We start from the raw sequence: 23,940 nt of genomic DNA, 5'->3' as shown, positions 1-23,940 counted from the left end.
GTAATGTGGAATGCCTGTATACCACTGCTTGTTGAGTGTCACTTTCACTGTTTGTACATAGCTGTATATATATATATATATATATATATATATATGTATTAATGTGGGTGTAGAATTAGAATATCTTAGTTTAGGCATTGAGCCAACAATATGGGATAAGGGGTGAAATGCCTTGAGGTGAGTTTGTGATGTGTATCCCCTATCGCAGCCCCATGCCCAGAAATGAATTTTTTGGCCTTTATATGCCTTTGAATTGAGCCTGAGAGGGGAGAGGAAAAACTGAGCAAAACTTTTTCAAAGCAGTTTGTTTTCATGTTCCAAGGACACACAGAGATAGAGACTTTTTTTTTAGCTGTGGCAGGAGAGTGAGAGGGAAGGGAAGCACCCGGCTTGCTTTTCTTTCCAGCCAGCTTTTGGCAGTTTTTTTCTCAGCTCCTTTTCCTCCAGAGGGTTGAACTTTTGTTTTTCTGGGACTTTGTTTTTTTTCCCTTTTCTCTCTGCTGAACTGTTTCAACATCAGAATACATTGGGAGAATTTTCCACCGAGGCCTTGGCCCTCGAGTTTGGCCCGCCACCCCATCCCAGCTCCAAGGAGGGAGAGAGAGATCTGTGGAAGGACTCTGAATTTTCCCCCAGGTGTCTCTCAGCAGAGCAGAAGGCTTTATTATTTAACATTAGTTTCTTTTTTTTCCTGTGTGTTTGTTAAATAAATAGTTTTTATCTCTTTCACTTTCCTCTGAGGAAAATTTATTTTTTCCCAAACCTGGTGGGGGAGGGGTGGTTGTAGCCTGCCTTCTCTCAGAGGATGTATGTCTAAATTTGGCCAAACCGGAACACCCTCCTGGTGGATGCAGGAAAGGCTGTGGTGTTGTCTGCCTGGGCTTCAGCAAGGTCTTTGACACTGTCTGCCACAGCATACTCCTGTAAAAGCTGACAGCCGACAGCTTGGACAGGAGTACTCTTTGCTGGGTTAAGAACTGGCTGGATGGCCGGGCCCAGAGAATGATGATGAACAGTGCTGCATCCTGTTGGCGGCCAGTCACTAGTTGTGTCCCCCAGGGATCAGTGCTGGGGCCAGTCCTGTTAAATATCTTTATTGATGATCTGGATGAGGGGATTGAGTCCACCATCAGTAAATTTGCAGATGACACCAAGCTGGCAGCATGTGTCAATCTGTTGGAGGGTAGAAGGGCTCTGGAAAGGGACCTGGACAGGCTGGATAGATGGGCTGCATCCAACAACATGAAGTTTAAGAAGTCCAAGTGCTGAGTCCTCCACTTTGGCCACAACAACCTCCTGCAGCGCTACAGGCTGGGGACAGAGTGGCTGGACAGTGGCCAGGCAGAAAGGGACCTGGGGGTACTGGTTGACAGCAGGCTGAACATGAGCCAGCAGTGTGCCCAGGTGGCCAAGAAGGCCAATGGTATCCTGGCCTGTATCAGGAATAGTGTGGCCAGCAGGACCAGGGAAGTCATTCTTCCCCTGTACTCGGCACTGGTGAGGCCACACCTTGAGTACTGTGTCCAGTTCTGGGCTCCTCAATTTAGGAAGGATGTTGCGATGCTCGAACATGTCCAGAGGAGGGCAATAAGGCTGGTTAAGGGCTTCGAACACAAGCCCTATGAAGAACGGCTGAGGGAGCTGGGGTTGTTTAGCATTGAAAAAAGGAGGCTCAAGACAGACCTTATCACTCTCTACAACTACCTGAAATGTGAGGGTTGGTCTCTTCTCCCAGGCAACCACTGACCGAATGAGAGGACACAGTCTTAATCTGCACCAGGGGAAGTTTAGGTTAGACATCAGAAAAAAATTCTTCACTGAAAGAGTGATTGGGCAATGGAATCGTCTGCCCAGGGAGGTGGTGGAGTCACCGTCCCTGGACATGTTTAAAAAAAGACTGGATGTGTCACTCAGTGCCATGGTTTAGTTGATGAGGAGGTGTTAGGTTAGCTTCGACTTGATGATCTCAAAGGTCTTTTCCAATCTAGTTCATTCTGTGATTCTGTAATACGCTTACTGAAGAAAAGTTCAGGAAGGGACAGCATAAATTCTTATCACAGCATGGAAACCCTGAAAAGAAAACAAAGCATCTGAGAAGACCCACAGGCTTCTTTGCCAAACCTGGACAAGTGCTGAAACATCTTTGAGGAGGGTTGGAAGTAATCATCAGGTATTCAAGTCATGGAAATCTTGTAGACTTATGAAAATATAATCAACAGATTTAAAGAGGCTGAACTTGCAATATTACAACCTGCAAAACTTGGTAAAATCCACTCAAAACACGGAAGATTATAACCGTGTTATTTTTCTGGCCGTGAGAATGGGGTGCCTTTCTCCGGTGAGGGCAGAGGCCGCGGAGGGGAGGGTGGGCAGGGGCACGACTGGGGTTTGGCGCTCACCCCGCGGCCGGTCGGATGTCAGGGTCCGGGCGGGGAAGGGGCGGGCCGGACCGTGCCCATCGATGGGGGCGGCCGCTCTGCTCTCGGCTCCTCTGCCCTGCCTCTCGGCTCTGGATTAGCGAAACTGGCGACGTGGGACATCCGCCGGCTCGGCCCCTGCGCCTTGTCTCGCCCGCCGAGGTGAAGCCGGGACTTGGAGCCGGCCGCGCCGCAGCGCAACGGAGCTCAGGTAGCTAGCCGCTTCAGCGTCCCCGCCGGCCAGACGCAGAGGCCAGCCGCGGCGCTCTCCTGCACAGCCCCGCCGGCGTGGTGAGGTGAGGGGCGGCGGCGGGGAGCCCCCGGCGGGTGGTTGGGCGGTGAGGTCATGGCGCTGAGGGCCCGGGCGCTATACGACTTCAGATCGGAGAACCCGGGGGAAATCTCGCTGCGGGAGCACGAGGTGCTGAGCCTCTGCAGCGAGCAGGACATCGAGGGTTGGCTGGAGGGAATCAACAGCCACGGCGACCGTGGTCTCTTCCCGGCTTCCTACGTGCAGGTGATCCGCGCCGCCGAGACGCCACCGCCCGCCCGCTACGCCAACCTGCCTGCCGGCGGTTTCGAGCCGCTGCCGCCCCCCGCCGCCTTCAAGCCGGCGACACTAGAGGCCCCGCCGGTGGCGGCGCCCGAGCCCTTCTCGCTGCCCCCTGCCGCCGCCGAGTACCCCTTCCTGCCGCCGCCCTACGGCAGGTCCTACCAGCCCAGCCAGGGCAGCGATGACGACTGGGACGATGACTGGGACGAAAGCTCCACGGTGGCCGATGAGCCAGGCTCCCTGAGCAGCTCTTACCCCGTCTACGAGGCGGCGGGCAGACGGGCCTCTGGCCACTACCGCCTGTCCATGCAGTCTGAGATGTCCCTGAGCTTCCGCAGTGGCCATCTGGCAGGCCACCTGCACCCACCCAGCAGCAGCACCAAGAGTTCGGCCACGGTAAGCCGCAACCTCAACCGCTTCTCAACTTTCGTCAAGTCCGGTGGGGAGGCCTTCGTGCTGGGTGAGGTATCAGGCTTTGTGAAGGATGGGGACAAGCTGTGTGTGGTGCTGGGCCCCCAGGGCCCTGAGTGGCAGGAGAACCCCTACCCCTTCCAGTGCTCCATCGAGGACCCCACCAAACAGACTAAATTCAAGGGCATGAAGAGTTACATCGCCTACAAGCTGGTGTCCAGCCACACTGGGCAGCAGGTGCACCGCCGCTACAAGCACTTTGACTGGCTCTATGGGCGCCTGGCTGAGAAATTCCCTGTCATCTCTGTGCCCCACTTGCCAGAGAAGCAGGCCACTGGCCGCTTTGAGGAGGACTTCATCTCCAAACGTCGCAAAGGCCTGGCCTGGTGGATGGACCACATGTGCAGCCACCCGGTGCTGGCTCAATGCGATGCCTTCCAGCACTTCCTCACCTGTCCCAGCACAGATGAAAAGACCTGGAAACAAGGCAAGCGCAAGGCTGAGAAGGACGAGATGGTGGGTGCCAACTTTTTCCTGACCATCAGTGTCCCTACTGGCTCTGGGGCTGGCCTGGACTTGCATGAGGTAGAAAGTCAGGTGGATGGCTTCAAAGCCTTCACGAAGAAGATGGATGAAAGTGCCCTGCAGCTTAATCACACAGCCAATGAATTTTCTCGCAAACAAGTCACTGGTTTCAAGAAGGAATACCAGAAGGTGGGACACTCCTTTAAGTGTCTTAGTCAGGCATTTGAGCTGGACCAGCAGGCCTTTTCAGCTGGCCTCAACCAAGCCATAGCCTTCACTGCAGAAGCCTATGATGCCATCGGGGACCTCTTTGCAGATCAGCCCCGGCAGGACCTAGATGCCGTGATGGATTTGTTAGCACTGTATCAGGGGCATTTGGCCAACTTTCCAGATATCATCCACGTCCAGAAAGGTAACACTCTTACATGTTTTCTGAAATGATGAAGTTTTATGTTTCAGTGGTATGCTCATGGATATAGAGACAAAGGGCTAAATTTGTTCTTCATCTGACTTGCTGGCCTTGAGTTAAATCTTTCAGTGTTTACTCAGGTAAGCTGTTGCTAAAAATACAAAATAACACATCATTGGCAGCTTACATTCTGTGCCAAAGGTCTATACGTTGTTGGGAATTTCATTGGTCAGAGGTTACTGTGTTTGGCTGTATATCTCTGAAAGAAACCACATCTGCCTATACTGCTGATACATTAAAGATTAATGGGCTTGTTTACAAAGCCTGAAAATAAAGTGGTATGAAAATATCTATTACTCTTTGATGTATGTTAGTTATCTTAAATCTCTGATCTAGTAGATAATAAATATGAAGTAAACTGAATATGGAGATACTCTGACTACTTTGTTTGAGGTGCACATGGTGGTGTGTGCATTTTTCAGTGTCAGACATTCAGATGAGATGTTTAAAGCTGCTGGGGTTTGTCAGTTCAGCCATACATTAAACTCTCTTGCTACCTTTGTAAGAATGATGGTCTGCCATGATGTTCTTAGTTGGAGTTGTTTATCCTTTGCCCTTATTATCACAAAAAGACGTTGCTCACTTCTTATCCTTTTATCATCTTTCTAGTTGAAACATGCTTCTGAGGTTCAGGTTACTGTTTGTATGATGCTTTGTGATCCATTGGAGAAAAAGAAACTCCAAATTTGAAAAACTCATCTGCTATGTAACTAGTGACACTTGTTCAGATAAATATAAGCTTATAGCATTATATATGTGTAGATGATTTCCCAGCTGGGAAGTTAATACTAATCATATATTCATCATTATGAAAATACTAGCCCATCATTCGTTCTTCTTGCTGTTATATATGATCAGGGGTGTGTGGGGATTAGAGCTGTAAAAGAGACCAAGAAAACATCACATATTCAGTACAGAAATGGGTATGTGTAACAGTTATTCGATAAAATGTGCAAGCTTCTTTACTGAAAATTATTTTGGAGATTAATAGGCCATATTGTACTCCACAAGAGGCAGAGCTTGAACTGTCACCCATGATGAATCAATCTTTTCTACCCTTATGTTTCATTTCCAAGATTTTTGCATCTGGAACAGTACATTGAGTTTGATGGTAAAAAGGTTGGAAGAGCTTTTTCAATAGATCAAAAAGGCAGGCTTCCAGGAGGTGTACATTATTGCTGGGAAAAACTGAGGAGACAGAGTTCATATGAAGTGCACAAATTGTTACTTTAAAAAAGTAAGCTTTTCATTAAAATTACATGTATCAAAGTTAGATTTCCATTCTTCTGTCAAATCTTGATAATTATGAGTGGAAACTTAATATTGTTTTGAATAGAAAAGGGACTTGTTCTGTTAGCTGCTGTGTCACTGTGTTCTGATAACAACTTTAAAATATTTTAAATTTGGAGAGAAGGATGACCTTGGTAATGCCTCGTGTTTGAGAGTAGAGAATTTTGAAGTGAGTTGTCAAATAAAAATAGGATTATTTGTAAGCTTCTGGAAAAAAAACAGATGGAAAGATTTTTAATTAGGTGGAATAAGAGCAGATTATATATACTATTTAAATACTATATTCTCAAGATTTAAGACTATATAGAGTTCTTCAATGTAATATTCTTGGACACTTTACTCTGAGGATTGGGAATAAGTTATGTGTTTGACTCAACCCATATTTCCTTCAACTTGCATATCTCTGTTTCCTTTATAGTTCTGTTTAAATCTGCACTTATTAGTTAGGTTTACCATGCTGAACCAGAGAAAGCTCATCTAACTGACCTTCCATTAGAGCAGTGCATGAGCATGATGTATGTAGAGCTGATTTTATGCCAGAGCACTGTCTTGGAACTGGTTGGAGAAATGTACAGTCAGTCTGTGTGCAGGTGTTGATGCTCCAGCACCTCTCGTCTAACACTGCCTTTAACACAATATTATCCCTGGTACATATTTGCCTTTAGAAAATGGCATGCTATATTCGGTTTGCATGGCCTGGTTTTTGGTAGCAGGGGGGCTATAGAGGTGGCTTCTGTGAGAAGCTGCTAGAAGCTTCCACCATGTCTGGCAGAGCCAGTCCCTGATGGCTCTGAAGATGGATGTGCTGCTGGCTAAGGCTGGGCCAATTAGAGATGTTGGTAACGCTTCTGTGATAACATATTTAAGAAGAAAATCAAAACAAAGTGAGGGCACAGTTTTAATTCCAGCTAGAGAAGAGGAGGAGGTGAGAACATGTGAGGGAAACAACATGGAGACACCAAGGTCGGTGAAGAAGGAGGGGGAGGAGGTGCTCCAGGTGCCAGAGCCAAGATTCCTCTGCAGGCCATGGTGATGACCATGGTGAAGCAGGCTGTCCCCCTGCAGCACATAGAGGTCCATGGGGAATGCAGAGATCCACCCGCAGCCCATGGGGGAGATTCCCATGCTGGAGCAGGTGGATGCCTGGAGGATGCTGTGATCCAGTGGGGGACCTGGTAGAGAAAGGGGGCCCCTGCTTCCAGGCTGGAGCAGCCTGTCCTTGGAGGACTGCACCCCCTGGAAGAGTGACCCATGCCACAGCAGTTTTGGGAGGACTGTTTGCCCATGGGAGGGACTCATGTTGCAGCAGTTTTGGGAGGACTGCTGCTCGTGAGATTGGACCCACGCTGGAGAAGTTCACAGAGAACTGTCTCTCATGGGAATGGACCCCACAGTCTTACAGGGGAAGGACTCTTCTCCCTAAGCAGCAGAAGAAAACCATAGGTGATGAACTGACCAGAACCTCCAGCCTCTGTCTCCATGCACTGCTGGGGGGAAAAAAGGTGTTTTTAAGAGCTTATTTTACTTCTTATTTTCGTGCTGTGATTCTGTTAGTAAAAAATGCACTTTATATCTCTAAGTCGATCCTATTTTGCCCTTAGAGTGTTTTCTCCCAGTCCTTATCTCAACTCATGAACCCTTTGTTTAAATTTTTCTCTCCTCTGCCCAGCTGTGGCAGGGGAGGGCGAGTGAGCAGCTGTTGTGGGTGCCTGGCGTTTGGCCAGTGTCTAACCACGACACGTGCGTTTGAGATATTGGTCTCTTGAGTGTCCATGTTAATCATAGGAATAGGGTTAGAGCCAGGTTAAATGTTTGTTGTTGTCGTTCCCTTTACAAAATAGGCAAACTGGAAGAAAACTGAGAGGAAGATTTTTTTTTCCCCCAGTATATTGTCATTTTATTACTTTTAAGAGTTACTTGTAACAAGGTAAAACTTTTCAGATCAGATGAAAATATGAACTGTTCAGTGTTCTTGCAACATAAGAGTTTTCTTTTAGATTTATTAACTGTGATAGTTGTCAGTATTTGAGAATTATTGTCTGTATAGACCAAGCAAAAATCTTTCAGTGTTTTCTTTCCTAGCGTGCAACTTCTTTGTGTGTGTCCTTAGAAGTGGTAGAAACATCAAGCTGTTTCACATATTGCTTACATGGCCATGACTTTAAAAAGATGAACTCTGAAATTAGGAGTTGTACCGGTTTGGCCAAATTTAGAAATATGTCCTCTGAGAGAAGGCACAACCACCCCTTCCCCACCAGGTTCGGGAAAAATAAATTTTCCTCGAAGGAAAGTGAAGAAGATAAAACAATTTATTTAACAAACACACGGGAAAGGAAAATAATGCTAAATGATAAAATCTCTCACTGTGGAGGAAAAACCTGGGAAAGTGTTAGAGTCCTCCCTTTGGTATCCTCGGAGCTGGGGCTTGGGCCAGGGCCAGGCCCTCTGTGTCCACTGGAAAGTCCTCCTGATGTGTTCTGATGTTAAAGCAATCAAGCAGTCCAGTAGAAAAGGGAGAAAATCTGAAATTCCAGGCAAGGAAAAATTAAACTCTCAGTTTCTCTCTGGAGAACAAAGCAGCTGAACCACTGGCCAAAAAAAACTGTTCTGGGTGCAGCAAGTTGGGTGCTTCCTCCCTCCCCTGCCACAGCCGGGAAAACCAATTGCTATCTGTGTGTGACCTTGAACAAGCTGCAAACTGCTTTGAAAAAGTTTTGCTCAGCTTTTTCCTTCCCCCTCTCAGGCTCAGTTTAGAGGCATAGAAAGGCACAGGAATTAATTTCTGGGCATAGGCAGCGATATGGGATACACATCATAAGGTCACCCCAAGACATTCCACCCCTTATCCCATATTGTTGGCTCAATGCCTAAACTAAGATATTCTAATTCTACACCCACATTAATACATATATATATATATATATATACACTATATATGAACAGTGAGCTATATATGAACAGTGACAGTGAGAATCAGCAAGCAGGGGTATACAAGCATTTCACACTAAGGGTGGTTTTCATACAACAAACAGATCTCCCTGTGGTACACAACGTGTTGTTCCATCTTTCTGCATTACCCACCATGTGCAACCAGGTCCCTGAGCAAAGACAACCCCATGGATGGGTTTGTCTGTACTCGAGGCAGAATTGATCCACACAGTCTTTCCTAACAGACCTCTGACATGCACTACTGGGACCTTATCTCCATCTACTGTATGCAGGGATTCAGATTGGGCTGGACCAGCTCTATTGGTGGAACCTCGGGTGTTAACTAAGCAGGTGGCCTTTGCTAGATGCTGCTCCCAATTTTTGAAAGTTCCCCCACCTAGTGCCTTCAGGGTGGTTTTCAACAATCCATTGCATCATTCCACTTTGCCTGCAGCTGGTGCATGGTAAGGGATATGGTATACCCACTCAATGCCATGTTCTCTAGCCCAGGTGTTAACAGGATTATTCTTAAAATGAGTCCCATTGTCAGATTCAATTCTCTCAGGGGTACCATGCCTCCAAAGGACTTGCTTTTCAAGGCCCAGGATGGTGTTCCGGGCAGTAGCATGAGGCACAGGGTAGGTCTCCAGCCATCCTGTGGTGGCTTCTACCATTCTGAGCACATAGCACTTGCCTTGGTGTATTTGAGGCAGTGTGATATAATCAATCTGCCAGGCCTCTCCACACCTGTATTTGGACCACCGCCCACCATACCACAGAGGCTTCACCTGCTTGGCCTGCTTGATCGCAGCGCATGTGCCACAGTCATGGATCACCTGGGAGATACTGTCCATGGTTAGATCCACCCCTCGATCTCGTGCCCACTTATAGGTGGCATCTCTGCCCTGATGGCCTGAGGCATCATGGGCCCATCGAGCTAGGAACAACTCTCCCTTGTGTTTCCAGTCCAAGTCTACCTGTGACACTTCTATCTTTGCAGCCTGATCTACCTGCTTGTTGTTTTGGTGTTCTTCATTAGCCCTACTCTTGGGGACATGGGCATCTACATGGCAGAGTTTCACAACCAGCTTTATTACTCAGGCAGCAATGTTTTTCCACTCTTCAGCAGCCCAGATTGGTTTTCCCCTATGCTGCCAATTAGCCTTTTCCCACTTTTCTAACCATCCTCACAGAGCATTGCCTACCATCCATGAATCAGTGTGGAGGTAGAGCTTTGGCCACTTCTCTCTTTCAGCAATGTCCAGGGCTAGTTGAACAGCTTTGAGTTCAGCGAGTTGGCTTAATCCATCTTCTCCTTCAGTAGCTTCTGCAACCCGTCGTGTGGGACACCATACGGCTGCTTTCGACTTTCATTTCATCCCTACGATGTGACAAGAACCTTCAGTGAAAGGAGCATAGCATGTGTCTTCTGATGGCAGTTGGTTGTACGGTGGAGCTTCTTCAGCATGTGTCACTTGTTCTTCTTCATCAGCGAGACCAAAGTTTTCACCTTCAGGCCAGTTCGTAATTATTTCCAAAATCCCAGGGCGATTCAGTTTTCCGATTATAGGCATGCTGTGTGATGAGAGCAATCCATTTGCTCCATGTGGCATTGGTGGCGTGGTGGATAGAGGGAACCTCTGCTTTGAACATGCACCTCAGCACCGGTAGTCGGGGTGCCCGGTGGAGTTGTGCTTCAGTTCCAATTACCTCTGAGGTGGCTTGGATTCCTTCATAGGCTGCCAAGATTTCCTTCTCTGTTGGGGTGTAGTTGGCTTCAGAGCCTCTGTAGCTTCGGCTCCAAAATCCCAGTGGTCGACCTCGAGTCTCACCAGACACCTTCTGCCAAAGGCTCCAGGACAGACCATGGCCGTGGCTGCAGAGTAGAGGACATTCTTCACTTCGAGTCCTGTCCTAACTGGGCCAAGGGCTACAGCATGAGCTATTTCCTGCTTGATCTGGGCAAAAGCTTGTTGCTGTTCGGGGCCCCAATGGAAATTGTTCTTGCGGGTAACCAGGTAAAGAGGACTCACAATCTGGCTGTACTCAGGAATATGCATCCTCCAAAAGCCTATGGCACCTAGGAAAGCTTGTGTTTCCTTCTTCTTGGTTGGTGGAGACATTGCTGTGATCTTATTGATGACCTCAGTGGGAATCTGACACCGTCCATCTTGCCATTTCACTCCCAGGAACTGGATCTCTTGAGCAGGTCCCTCGACTTTGCTCTTCTTGATGGAGAAACCAGCTTCTAGGAGAATCCGGATAACTTTGTCTCCTTTCTCAAACACTTCTGTTGCGGTGTTTCCCCACACAATGATGTCATCAATGTGCTGCAAATGTTCTGGAGCCTCACCCTTTTCTAGTGCAGTCTGGATCAGTCCATAGCAGATGGTAGGAATGTGCTTTCACCCCTGGGGTAGTCAGTTCCAGGTGTACTGCACCCCCCTCCAGGTGAAAGCAAACTGAAGCCTGCACTCTGCTGCCAAAGGAATGGAGAAAAATGCATTAGCAATGTCAGTAGTGGCGTACCACTTGGCTGCTTTGGACTCCAGCTGGTACTGGAGCTCCAACATGTCCGGCACAGCTGCACTCAATGGTGGAGTCACTTCATTCAAGGCACGATAGTCCACAGTCAATCTCCATTCTCCTTCTGATTTGCGCACAGGCCAAATGGGACTATTGAAGGCTGAGTGGGTCTTGCTGACCACCCCTTGTCTCTCCAGCTCACAGATCATCTTGTGGATGGGAATCACATCATCTCGAGTTCTCCGGTACTGTCGGCAATGCACTGTCGAGGTGGCAATTGGTACTCTTTGTTCTTCCACCTTCAGAAGGCCGACTGCAGATGGGTTCTCTGATAGCCCAGGCAAAGTGTTCAATTGCTTAATGCCCTCTGTCTCCACAGCAGCTATTCCAAAAGCCCACTTGAGTCCCTTTGGGTCTCTAAAATACCCATTCCGGAGGATGTCTATGCCCAAAATGCACGGGGCCTCTGGGCCAGTCACAATGAGATGTTTCTTCCACTCATTTCTGGTCAGGCTCACCTCAGCTTCCACCAAGGTCAAATTTTGTGATCCACCTTTTACACCAGAAATAGAAAGAGATTCTACCCCCACATGCTGCAATGGAATTATTGTACACTGTGCACCAGTGTCAACCAAGGCATCATATTTTTGTGGTTCTGATGTACCAGGCCAACGAATTCACATAGTCCAAAAAACAAGGTTTTCCCTGACCTCTACATGGCTAGAGGCAGGGCCCCTCTATGCCTGGTTATCCTTCTTTCCCTGGGCCTGTATCTTAGAGGTTCCTTCATGGGAATCGGACGAGTCATCGTTATTTCCAACATTTTCGGTAGTTTGGCTACATGCAACTGGAGCTACTTCCTTTTTGGTAGAACTTCCTTTCTGAAACTTGCACTTGTTCAATTCATGCACTTGTGCTGCCAGAGCAGAAGTGGCTTGTCCTTCCCACCTACTCATGTCTTCCCCATTGTCACACAGGAAATTCCGCAGCTCACTTCGTGGGATGTACCTTCTCTCTGGGGAATGTCTGCGGAGAAGGCAGTCTTTAATCTCATGGTGATTCTTCTTCAATTCATCTTCCATTTTCTGCATACGTTTTTCCACAGCTGCGATTCTTGCATGTGTTGGGCCATGCACAGTCTGCATATGCTCAGAGCTTCACTGCCATATCCTTCACAGTCTCATTCGCACCGTAGTCCGGTTTCATTATTGCTAAAGCAGTAGCGTATTCTTGCGGCCCAAGTTGTATGAGTTTTCGCCACATATATGGAATAACTCTGGCCCGGTCTGGACTTCTCAATCCTGGGTCATTTGCGAAGACAACCTCTACCACCCCTAGTTCTCTCAGGCGCTGGATCCCTTGTTCTATGGTCTTCCATGGGGTTTGCTGCATGTAGAGATCATCTCTGCACATATATCTTTCAACCATGCCTGTCAAAACCCGTCTCCAGACACTGGTAGAGTCAGCCTCCCTTTTCATTGCTTGGTCGATCACTGGATCATGTGACAGGGATTCCAAATGCCTCGCTTCAGCACCGTCCAGCATCACATCATCACCTGCCGCATCCCAAATACGGACCATCCAACTTATTATGGATTCATCGGACCGTCGGGTGTAATCCTTTCTTAGGCTGTGAAGGTCCTTTATGGACATGGACTCAGTAATGGTTTCTGTGCCTGAGTCAGTTGGTGGTTTTGAGGTTTTTTCCCCTGCATCTGTTGAGGTTCCTTCCCCTGCATTATCCTCATCTTTCACTGGGCGATCAGTTTTGGTTGTGTGTTTTTTCCTCATGACAGGAGCCACTGTCAGTGGCTTAGACTCTCCATCTGGTTTGGTCTTGCTATCTGGTTTGGTTGCAGTCTGAGTGACTGCAGGGGTGTCTGCAGTCTTTGCTGATTTATCCTCCTGCCCCTCTACCTTTACCTGCTGCAGTGTGCGATAGGCATATGCCAAAGCCCAACATATTGCAAGGCGCTTGTTCTCACTGGAATTGTCATTGTATTTCTCTTTCAGATATTTCGCCACCTCAGCTGGTTTCTGAACTTGTTCAGGGAGAAAATTGCAAACCATTGGGTCAGAGAATTTCTTCAGGATTTGGCCTATATCCTCCCATTCCCCACACCACTCAGGATGTTCCACCTCTGGGTCAGGTGTCTCAGCAGTCACCCTGGAAATCTGAGCTCTCATTCTAGACAAGCTGCGAACCACATAGAGGTAGCTTGCCAGATTAAATACCAGGAGGGTAGTCTCTTTAACATCCAGGGGAAACTGAACATTCTCAAAAGATAACCTATCAAATTTAAAGGGAAGGGAAACTCTGTCTCCTCCTCCTCTAACAATCTGGGTGCAATTACTAATAAATTCCCAAAACAGGCTACCGAAGCTAGGACTGGGGTTAGGAAGGAGAAACCATTTATCATACACACCTCGAACAGCTTCCTGTACCTCTATTAACTTCTTATAAATCATTATCACCGAGCACAGCAAAATAGTAATCCGAATTCGTGTCCCTGCTCTGCAAAAACTCCTTATCAAGGATAAGATCGGACCAAGTTGTGGATAGGCAAATAAGCCTAGGGACCAGAAAGGCTAGTACCTTAAACAAGCCAACGGACCAGAAATACATGAATATATCAAGCCAGAGAAACATTATGAACTCAACCAACATGATGACTATTTTACGCCAGCACAGAATAATTAAATTCAAACCAAAATGTAATTAGCTCAGGTTTTTCACTTTCCTTTGAGCCCCACCTTGGGCGCCACTAAATTTGTACCAGTTTGGCCAAATTTAGAAACATATCCTCTGAGAGAAGGCACAACCACCCCTTCCCCACCAGGTTTGGGGAAAAAAAAATTTTCCTCGAAGGAAAGTGAAGAAGATAAAACTATTTATTTAACAAACACATGGGAAAGGAAAATAATGCTAAATGATAAAATCTCTCGCTGTGGAGGAAAAACCTGGGAAAGTGTTAGAGTCCTCCCTTTGGTATCCTCAGAGCTGGGGCTTGGGCCAGGGCCAGGCCCTCTGTGTCCACTGGAAAGTCCTCCTGATGTGTTCTGATGTTAAAGCAATCAAGCAGTCCAGTAGAAAAGGGAGAAAATCTGAAATTCCAGGCAAGGAAAAATTAAACTCTCAGTCTCTCTCTGGAGAACAAAGCAGCTGAACCACTGGCCAAAAAAACTGTTCTGGGTGCAGCAAGTTGGGTGCTTCCTCCCCCCCCTGCCACAGCCGGGAAAACCAATTGCTATCTGTGTGTGACCTTGAACAAGTTGCAAACTGCTTTGAAAAAGTTTTGCTCAGTTTTTTCCTTCCCCCTCTCGGGCTCAGTTTAGAGGCATAGAAAGGCACAGGAATTAATTTCTGGGAATAGGCAGCGATATGGGATACACATCATAAGGTCACCCCAAGACAGGAGTACTTTTCCATTTTTCTTCTACATAGTGCAAATATATTGTCCACTTGGGGCAAATCTTGAAGCATTTTCTTGACTCCATTTCTATATTGTCCTAGACCTGAGAAGGACCAAAAAATAAAGGCTGCTATGCTCAAAATATACCCATATCTGTGGGTAGAATATGACTCCCTTGTCCTGTTATAGGTTTGCTCTTCTGCAGATAGTTGAACAGCTGCTTAATATGATTTGGAAGTGTGTTTTGTGGTATGGACTGAGAAGTCTGCATGTCTGGGGTTTTTCAATCATTTCTGCAACTCTTCTTCTGCAAAAAGAAGGCCAGATCATCTCTGAGCCAGAGACAAAAATTTCCCTCCATTCAGGTTTTATCTTTTCTCTTAGAATTATGAACCAAAGCCATGTAAGCCTCACTATTGCTTTGTCTGTGTATCAGCAGGAAAATGTGTTAACAATTATGATCTTTTATTGTTTTGGGGTCCAGGTCTTTTTGCCTCCCATGTTGAGGATATCATACATGATCTGAAGTGTGCCAAAAGAGGTGGTCATTTTGGTTACTTGTGTAATATATGTGAACCACTGGACTGCATGAATATTTTCAAGCTGTTTATAATCTTATTAATATTGTATGTATTTTATAAAAGGACAATAAGTTCAATAAGAGATTTTAAAAGATTCCTCACCTTCATCTTGTACACCAAGTGTTTAAGGAATGTCCTGTGATAAAAGAAAATGTTGAACTTCCTGCTCTGGAAGAGACAGAGGAAAGATTTGAACTCCCATATGCCCGTTGAGGACCAACTTCTATTTTAGTAGGCTTTGTCATGACCCACTGGTAGGGGGCTTGATGTTCGTTGTAAGTTCTCATCAGGCTGAACAAAGACACCAGACCAAGGGTCAGGAAACTCCTATGCTTTATTCTACAATCATCTTCACTCTGGCAACTAGCCCACTGCTTAGACTCAAAAGGTGTTGGATAACAAGCCCTTACATTTTACAATACACTTCTCAAAAGGTATTGGCTAACAAGCCCTTAATTTACACTACACTTCAATAAGCTCTCAACTCCCGCAACAAACTTCTCAAAGGTGCTGGCTCACAAGCCACAACACACTAACACAAGCTCCCCATTCCCACAACAAACTTTAGTACAGAGTACAGGGTAGAATATGGTAGCTGTGCTTTGCCCAGGCAAAGCAAAGGAGAAGAGAAACAAAGGCAGAAAAGAGAGAGAAAAGAAAGATCACCAATCCTTAGATCCCCCAGTGGTCCTGCTGCGTGGATGGTCTGGAGATGGGGTTGTGAGGCAAAGAAAGCAAAAAAGGGAGAAGAAAAGAGGGAAAGCGATCAGCTTCCTTTTATAGTTAATCTGGTGGGCACCTCTTATGTAAACGAGACTTTTCACGCTGTTTTGTTCATGTATGCACAGCCAGCCCTTTGAGCCCTCCTTCAGGAAGTGAGTTGGGGGGAAAGGGAGAGTTGATATGGGCACGAGTCGCAAGGCAGAGCAGGAAGTTGGCTCAGAACAGTGCTACAACACCTCTGCGGGACCCTCTCTTCCAATCACATCTTTCTTGTCTGTCCTAGGTTACAACGTAAGATGTAACCAATAGTATGTATTCTATTGTCATCTTCACAAGCTGTTAAAGCAGGTGGGGCAGTGTTCGTTATCTCTTGCCATGATTCATCCCTGATAACTCCCTCCAGGAACTATCTCTGTTTAATGGGCTATCAAGCACCCACGGCATGACTCATAGAATTACATCATTCCATTGTGAGATGCTCCACCCAGGGGGGAGGAGCCAAGCATTGCCACCTGGATATAATCTGGGATTTGGAACAGCACAAGCAGTCCTTACTCCCTGGATTCCCAGAGGACAGGAGTTACCACTGGACCTTCAGGTGAAGACCAGACCCTTCTACAGGATCACTGCTTCAACAGGACCACTTCATCTGGACTGCTACCACTACCCTGACCAACAGGGTGTCAGGTTGTATCCTGACTCTGTCAGTGTTCTTGTACTATTGCATTTATTTTAATTCTCCTATTAAATTATAATTCTGACTTGTGATCTCCCACTGGTTTGTTTTCAAACTAGTACATTGTCGTAACAGAATGGTTGAGACAAAACATGCTTGCTCCTGATCCTCCACAGGCTTGAAAAACAAGTTGCACTTCTGTAATTTCTTTTGCTGAACTGGTGTATCTTTCAAGAAATGCTAGTTTTAGTGACTTTAATTTTGAGAAGAAAAGCAGCCTCTCATCTTCATTTGTAATGGATAATGCCTTTTTTTCTGTGTTTTTAAGGTCTACTATGATGGGTTGACCCTGGCTGGAGGCTTCTCTGTCACTTGCCTCCTCAACTAGACAAGGAAGAAAAAATATAATGAAAGGCTCATGGGTGACAATAATGACATAAAAGATCACTCAGATTACTGTCATGGGCAAAACAGACTTGACTTGGGGAAAATTTAAACAGATTTGAGAAAGTGGCCTAAATGTTTTTTAAGATGCAAGCAGCAATTCCATTTCCTCTGCATTCCAAGATTTAAAAGAATTCTTTTCAAAAATATTTGAATTACTCTTTTGCTCCTTGATCACAATTTGTTAAAGTAAAATAAGGCAAATGGTCTTATTTACCTAAAGCAAACTTAATTCTAAAAATGTCTAAAGAATATTTGAACAATGTACTGGGAGTATTTTTAGAATATCTCACAAAATTATAGGCAAAAAAACCATTCCATCTGGGAATACATCAAAATTTCAAGCATTGAAAAACCCCAAACAGCACTGAAACCTGGATTTTTATAATGATTTTAGGGTTTTTTTGAGTGGGGGTATGTGTGTTCATAAGTAAATCAGACTGGTCAAAATGCACACCTTAAATTTTATATCACAATTTAAAACCAGTTCTTTTCTCTTGCTTGCTTTCTTGCCTCTAAAATTTGTTGTGCAGGCATGTATTTTCTGTCCCTATTTTTCCTTTATCCACTTTTTTCCCCCTCCATCCCTCAGATACATATAGTTTCCAGGGTGTTGCAGTGGGGATACTGCAACATGCATATACCAAACCAGGAGTCCCGTGGAAAGGAAATATATATGGACAGACAGATTCTTGATAGCTGTTTCAGAGAGATGTTTATTTCTCCAGCCGCATGGCCGGAGCTCTGCCGAGGAACTGTTACAGTCCTGACCAAGGGTCCTTCTGCCCGCGCAGGGGAACATAAACCAACCAATGGGGAACGAGGCTGAGCAGGGGCAGGGAAACCCCGTGTCTGTCCCCTCAGGGCCCCTCTCCCAGGGCTACATGGCAGGGGAGGGATCCCAACATCTCACCCGTTTTATTTTAATAAAAGGAGAATGAAAACAACTGGATAAACATAACAAGAACAGTTTCAAAACAAAACAAGCCACCCTCCTGAGTCTTTAAATGTCCAAACAGATTCTGTGGAACATCTTAGGGCTGACAGAAGGGAGACAGAACTCTCTGAGCATGCTTTGTGGGGAAACTGAGGCAGGAGAGGGTTTAACTTCTTCCCTCCCCCTTTTCATCACCCACTCGGCATTGGAAAGGCATTTTTGGGGAAACAATTGGCAAAAGCATGGTTTTGTGAGGGAAACCATGGATAAAAAAACGGATTGGGAATACACTGCGGGTAATAGGACATAGGGTAAAAGGGAAAGGTGGGATTAGTGTTGCCTCTGACGGAGGCGTAGTGACCTGGTTCAGGAACGGTACGACGACCACCTCAGGTCGTTCGGGCCATCAGCTCACAGACACCAATTTGGTGGACGGCAAATGGCGTTTATTCATGGGTTACACAGGGTTAAATAACCTGGGTTTACCGCGTCACTTCCTTCTGGTCAGGTATTACCTGTAGAGGGGAGGGGCTTTACCTGTCCCGCACAACGCGATATCTTCCGAACGCCTGTCCCTAATCTCCTACATTTCCCCCCCCTCTATCCTAAATTATCTACATTTCCCCCCCCCCCCCCATGATTGATTAAAAAACATGCAAAGTATAAATGGTACAAAATTTCAAGAACTAGTAAAAACCTACATAGCAAGTTATAAAAAGTCATATAACATTCAGAAAATAAATGTGCTCTAGAGCAATTGCTGGCGGTCAACAAACAGAATGTTAACCTTTTCTAGCCGGCTTTTAACAAATGACACCAATTTGTTTAGTATGCAAGGCCCGAAAATCAGCGTTAGGAGTAACATAGTGAGGGGGCCTATTAGAGTGGAAACAAGGGTGGTCAGCCATGGAGACTGGTTAAACCACGACTCGAACCATCCTTGTTGGGCTTCTCTTTCTCTTTTTCTCTGGGCTAGTCTTTCTCTTAGTTCAGTCATTGAGTCCCGTACAACTCCGGTGTGGTCTGCATAAAAGCAGCATTCCTCTTTCAAGGCGGCACACAGGCCTCCTTGTTGCATGAGCAAGAGGTCCAGTCCTCGCCTGTTCTGCAGGACGACTTCTGAGAACGAGGAAACAGATTTCTCTAGAAAGGAGATGGATTTTTCAACCCTTTGTAAGTCCTCATCAATAGTCATCTGCAGCTGAGAAAGTCCCTGGTGTTGGGTCACGAGGGCTGAAACACCTGTGGCCGCGCCGGTGGCTCCAAGGCCGAGCAGCGTTGTGATCGTGATGCCTGTTATTATTTCTCTCTTGTGGAGCCGGCTAGGTTCTTCAAAAAGGTGGTACATTTCTTCCTCCTGGTGATACAGGACTCTAGGAACAATTAGAACTTGGACACAAAAATCAGCAGAGTAATCGAACTTATCAAGAAGCACACAGGGGCTTATTCCAGATTGCTGGCAAACAAACATTCCTGACGCGGATGGGACCACCCACTTATTGGTCGTTCTGTCAAGTTTGACAAATTCAGTACAGACATTGCCCATTCGTTTTGCTAAGACTGCACTGCCAAAGCACTTGCCTTGGCCTGTGATCTGACTCAGAGTAACTCCTCTGCGGGGGGTGTTCCACCTGCACTGGTGTGGATTTTGTGCTGCTGAGTAGCCAAAAGGAACATTAAGTGCAATGCCCTCATAAAAAGGGGGTTGCGCGTCATAACACAGCCAGCATGATTCAGTAAAGTTCGGGTTTGATTGATTCAGAGACAAAAAGGTAGCGTTTAGTACGCTGAGAAACGGATCGTAAGGAGCTGACTTGGGCATCTGATAGGTACCTAATGGGCCAGGTGGGGTGAAGATAGGATTTCTATTTACCGTAAGAATCTGATTAGGCCCGACTGGTCGGGATTCTGACGGTAGGAGCTTGACAATTTGTACGTTCACCCAATAGTTGTGAGGGGCGCGAACATACACTGTCCACGCTCTACCTGAGGCCCAGCTCTTATGGGCCGGCTGTAGAATTGTCATTCTGTAGTGTGTGCAAGTGTGTCTCCTTCCGTCTTGGGGCAGGTATATTCGCTTGTCAAGTGAGAATTTTGGCTCGCGACAGCCTTGGGGTGCATACTTGACTTGGAGGAACTCATCAGGTTGCTGCGGTCGCCATCTATCGCTTGTCACGATAGTCTCACACCCCCAATACCCACAATAACCATACCCAGGATAGTTACAGTAGCTTTTACCTGGGTTTGAAGCAGGACACCAATAGGTTTGGTACAGTGAAAAATCACCGAAATTAGGAAATTGCAGATGCGAGGGAAAAATGTCTTTTAGCTTAAACTCGAAAGATGGGCTGTCTGGTGTGACGGTTTCTTTGATTGCTTTGTCGCCCGAAAGGTGGCGTAGGACCCACCTGAATGGCTGGTGAGGATGATGTTCTGCATCGGCTTGCCCTCTGCCAAGGAGCTGTAAAAGCAAAATTATGCAAAGATACCGTTGTTGCTTGGATTTCACCGGTGTAGGATTCTTGGGTGCTGCTGGGCTGCTCGATGACTTGTCGCTTCCCTCAGGCACAGGGATGTATGGGTCACGGGGGCGTTCAAAGATCCAGTCCTGCAAACAAAACCTCACAGCTTTCATTAGTCTTATTCTGAAGGTCAGGTTTGATAGACTTAAGTGGACACCATTTGACTCTATCATCTTTTTTAACAGCCGCGTACCCTCGCCCCGTGAGCATTAGTCTCCAGCCTTGTTCCCATTCCCCCAACTCATTTTTGATTACAACTTGCGGGCCTTCGTCTAGTGCTCAAGTGGCCCAGTGTTTTTGAGCGGGACTATTTGTCTCATCCCCCCTAGGGAATTGGTTCAGTGCTAGCAGGGCAGTTGCCAGTATGCACGCCTGGTCTCCTGGGGGAATAGAATTGGTAAAGCCCTCTGTTTTTGCTAACACTTCCAATTTGGTTTTCAGGGTTTGATTTGCCCGCTCAACAATGGCCTGCCCGGTGCTATTGTACGGGATGCCATGTACCAGAGTGATACCCCACTTTGAGACAAATGTTTGGCTCAATTTTGAGATAAAGTTCGGACCGTTGTCTGTCTTGATCTGCTTCAGAACGCCGAGCCACGCCATAGCTGTTAGCCAGTGTTGGACGGTTGCTTTAGAATCAGTTCTTAGGTGTTGTGTGGCCACGATCATTCCACTATATGTGTCCACAGTCACTGCAAGCCACTCTCGGGGTTTTAGCAGATGACATAGTGTAAAGTCCGTTTGCCATATTTCTGAGGCTTTAAGGCCTCTGGGGTTAACTCCACTGGACCACAGCGGTGATTTTTGACAGTGGGGGCATGTGGCTACGATGTGTTTCGCATCAGCAGTCGAAATCCCGCACCTTTTTGCTAGTGCTTTAGCTCCGATGTGGAGAGACTCGTGTAGCTGACGGGCATCTCTCAGTGTCCACAGTCCTTTTGCGGCGGCGTCTGCCTTGTCGTTACCGATTTGAAAGAATCCTTTAACCGGATTGTGGCTGTTAACGTGGATGACAGATATGGTGCCCTTCCGTGAAGAGAGTGCTTCTTCAAGCATCACAGCCACCGTGGACACTGACATGCCAGGCCCTGACATGGCTAGGCAAAGCTTAGCCACAAACATAGAGTCAGTCACAATGTTGAGGTGCTCTTCTGGGAACAGTCCACACGCCAACACCACGGCAGCTGCTTCGAGTTGTTGGACTGAAAGCGTAGGGTCGGTTGCTTTGATGCACTGCCACTGCCCTCCCAACTGCCACACCGCTGCTGCAGTTGAGGTTAGTGAAGACGCGTCTGTGAAGACCGTCGGTCCCGGTTGTGGTCGGTCGATGACCTTTGGTGGGAGATCGATGTCGATGATCGCAAGCAGCTGGGTCCATGGGGGTTTTGCGGCATAGTGAACCTCTCCTCCAAAACCAGCGAGGGCTATGGCTAAAAGCTCTGACATTGTCGTTGATTGCGTGGAGAGCTGTTTGCGGAAGGGTAGGTATATCTTGGCAGGTTCCGTGCCCAAGTGCCTTAGGGCAAGCCTTCTCCCTTTCATGATAAGGTTGCCAAGACACTCAACTCCCGGGGAAAATGGACGCGACGTCTTTCCCAAGACCACCCACTGTATCGGTTGGGCTTTGTCAGGGGGCCCCTGGGCTAGCGCTCCTACCCCTCCTTTCTTTGTAAAGTGAACATACAAATCAAGAGGTGCTCCTGGGTCCCACCTGGTAAGCGTACTCACAGACATTTGCTGTTCGATAAAGTCGAGCGAGCTTGTCGCTTCTGGTGTCAGAGCTTTCTGTTCCCATGAGTTTTTTCCTCTCAGGAGGTCATTTAAAGGGTCCATGACCTCGGGAGGAATCAGGATGATGTTGCGGAGCCATTGTAAAGATCCCACCAGCTGCTGCATATCATGGAGTGTCTTGATATCCCTGCGGATCTTTATCTGGAGCGGGGTTATGTAGGAGCTTGTAATTCCCACTCCGAGAAAGGTTACACATGGTCCCTTTTTTATCTTTGTGCTCGCGATTTCAAAGCCATTTGCTTTAAAAGTCTCTGAGACTATCGACACCAGTCGGTCTACCTGGCTCGTTGATGGCGCAGCGATCAAGATGTCATCCATGTACTGAATGATGGTCGCGGCTGGGTCGCTGCACTGGACTGGCGCTAGTGCTCGGTCCACTGTGATCTGGCAGATGGTGGGGGAGTTGACCATCCCTTGGGGTAACACCTTCCACTGGAAGCGCAGGTTAGGCCGTTGGCTGTTCGGGAAGACGATGGAAAAGGCAAACCGCTCTTTATCTTCATCATGCAGGGGTATGGAAAAGAAACAGTCTTTAATGTCAAGCACCGCGCAGGGCTGCCCTTTTGGTATCATCGAGTTCATGGGCAGCAAGGTTTGGACTGGACCCATTGGTTGGATTTTTTTGTTCACCTCCCGCAGGTCGTGCAGGAGGCAAAAGCCCTCGCCAGATCGTTTGGGTATTACGAAAACCGGGGTGTTCCATGGGCTTGTGGAGGGCTCTATGTGGTTCTGCTGTAGCTCGCGGCTAACTAGCTCGAGGAGGGCAGTCATTCGAGGCTTTGACAAGGGCCACTGCTCGGTCCACACGGGGTCAACCGATTTCCATACCAGTTTGATGGGCAGCGGTGGGTATGCGGCAGTGGCCCTTAGAATAAATTTGTCACCCTGACTTTCAGTAGGGCAAGGGCATCCCTCCCCAACAAGGGTGGACACTTTGGCATAACATATGGGAAAAGGGTGATAGTTTTCTCCAGTCCTCTTTCAGTGCGGAGCGTTATTGCTATCAATTGGGTGCTTTTTTGGGCCCGAGATAGTCCCCCAACTCCGCCCACCATGGGGGCCTCCTCCAGTTCCCAATGTATAGGCCAGTACGTTTCTGGGACAACGGTAACATCTGATCCCGTGTCAATCAAAAAAGTGAGACGAATAGCAGAGTCACCTGGGTTGTTATGGAGACAGCAAACTCCCCACACGATCGGCGGGTGGCTGCCCACCTTCATGGCCAAAGCCACCCAGGGGTCTCGCTCCCAGGAGTTTGTTCCTGCTGTGCCTGGAGCGCGGACAGGTTCAACTGAACCATTGGTTGAACTGTGGAATTGGTCATTTCCCGGGGGGGCTGTGGGTGCGGGAGCTCCATGGCCCATTGGGGATTGACATAGCTGGGCCGCTTCATGTCCCGAGTGGGAGGGAGCTGTGTGCGGCCCGGATGCCCCCTCCCCCTCCCGTTTCCCTAGAGCTTGGATCTGCATTCTCTGGCAAAATGTCCCTTTTTCCCACATGCCCAGCATGGCCCCCTAGGTCGGGTCTGGCGTGGGGGAACTGCTGTTGTTGGAGGCTCTAATTGAGGACAATTCATTACAACGTGGCCTGCCTGGCCACACTTAAAGCTTGCCATTACACTGGTTATTGCAGTGCGGACAGCTGCCTGGATTGGGGCCAGATGTTCTTCTTTTGCGACATGCTTAATCATATCTGCAATACTGGACCCGGCTGGTAATGACCGTAAATGTCCTT

General features: G+C 47.3%; 1 protein-coding gene across 1 annotated transcript in view; it reads left to right on the top strand.

Moving 5' to 3' along the window:
* The first annotated feature begins 2,590 nt into the window (after positions 1-2,590).
* The window catches only part of LOC309584557 (sorting nexin-18-like), a 40,331-nt gene continuing 18,981 nt past the window's right edge, over positions 2,591-23,940 (top strand). Inside the window, exon 1 of the mRNA XM_082300616.1 lies at positions 2,591-4,318. Within this exon, the coding sequence (XP_082156742.1) occupies positions 2,764-4,318 (1,555 nt within the window). The 5' untranslated portion in view covers positions 2,591-2,763. The remainder of the gene's footprint in view (positions 4,319-23,940) is intronic.

The sequence above is a fragment of the Coloeus monedula genome (genome assembly GCF_965178545.1).
Source record: "Coloeus monedula genome assembly, chromosome: W".
Taxonomy (NCBI): Eukaryota; Metazoa; Chordata; class Aves; order Passeriformes; family Corvidae; genus Coloeus; species Coloeus monedula.
This window is presented reverse-complemented; position numbering and strand designations above follow the sequence as displayed.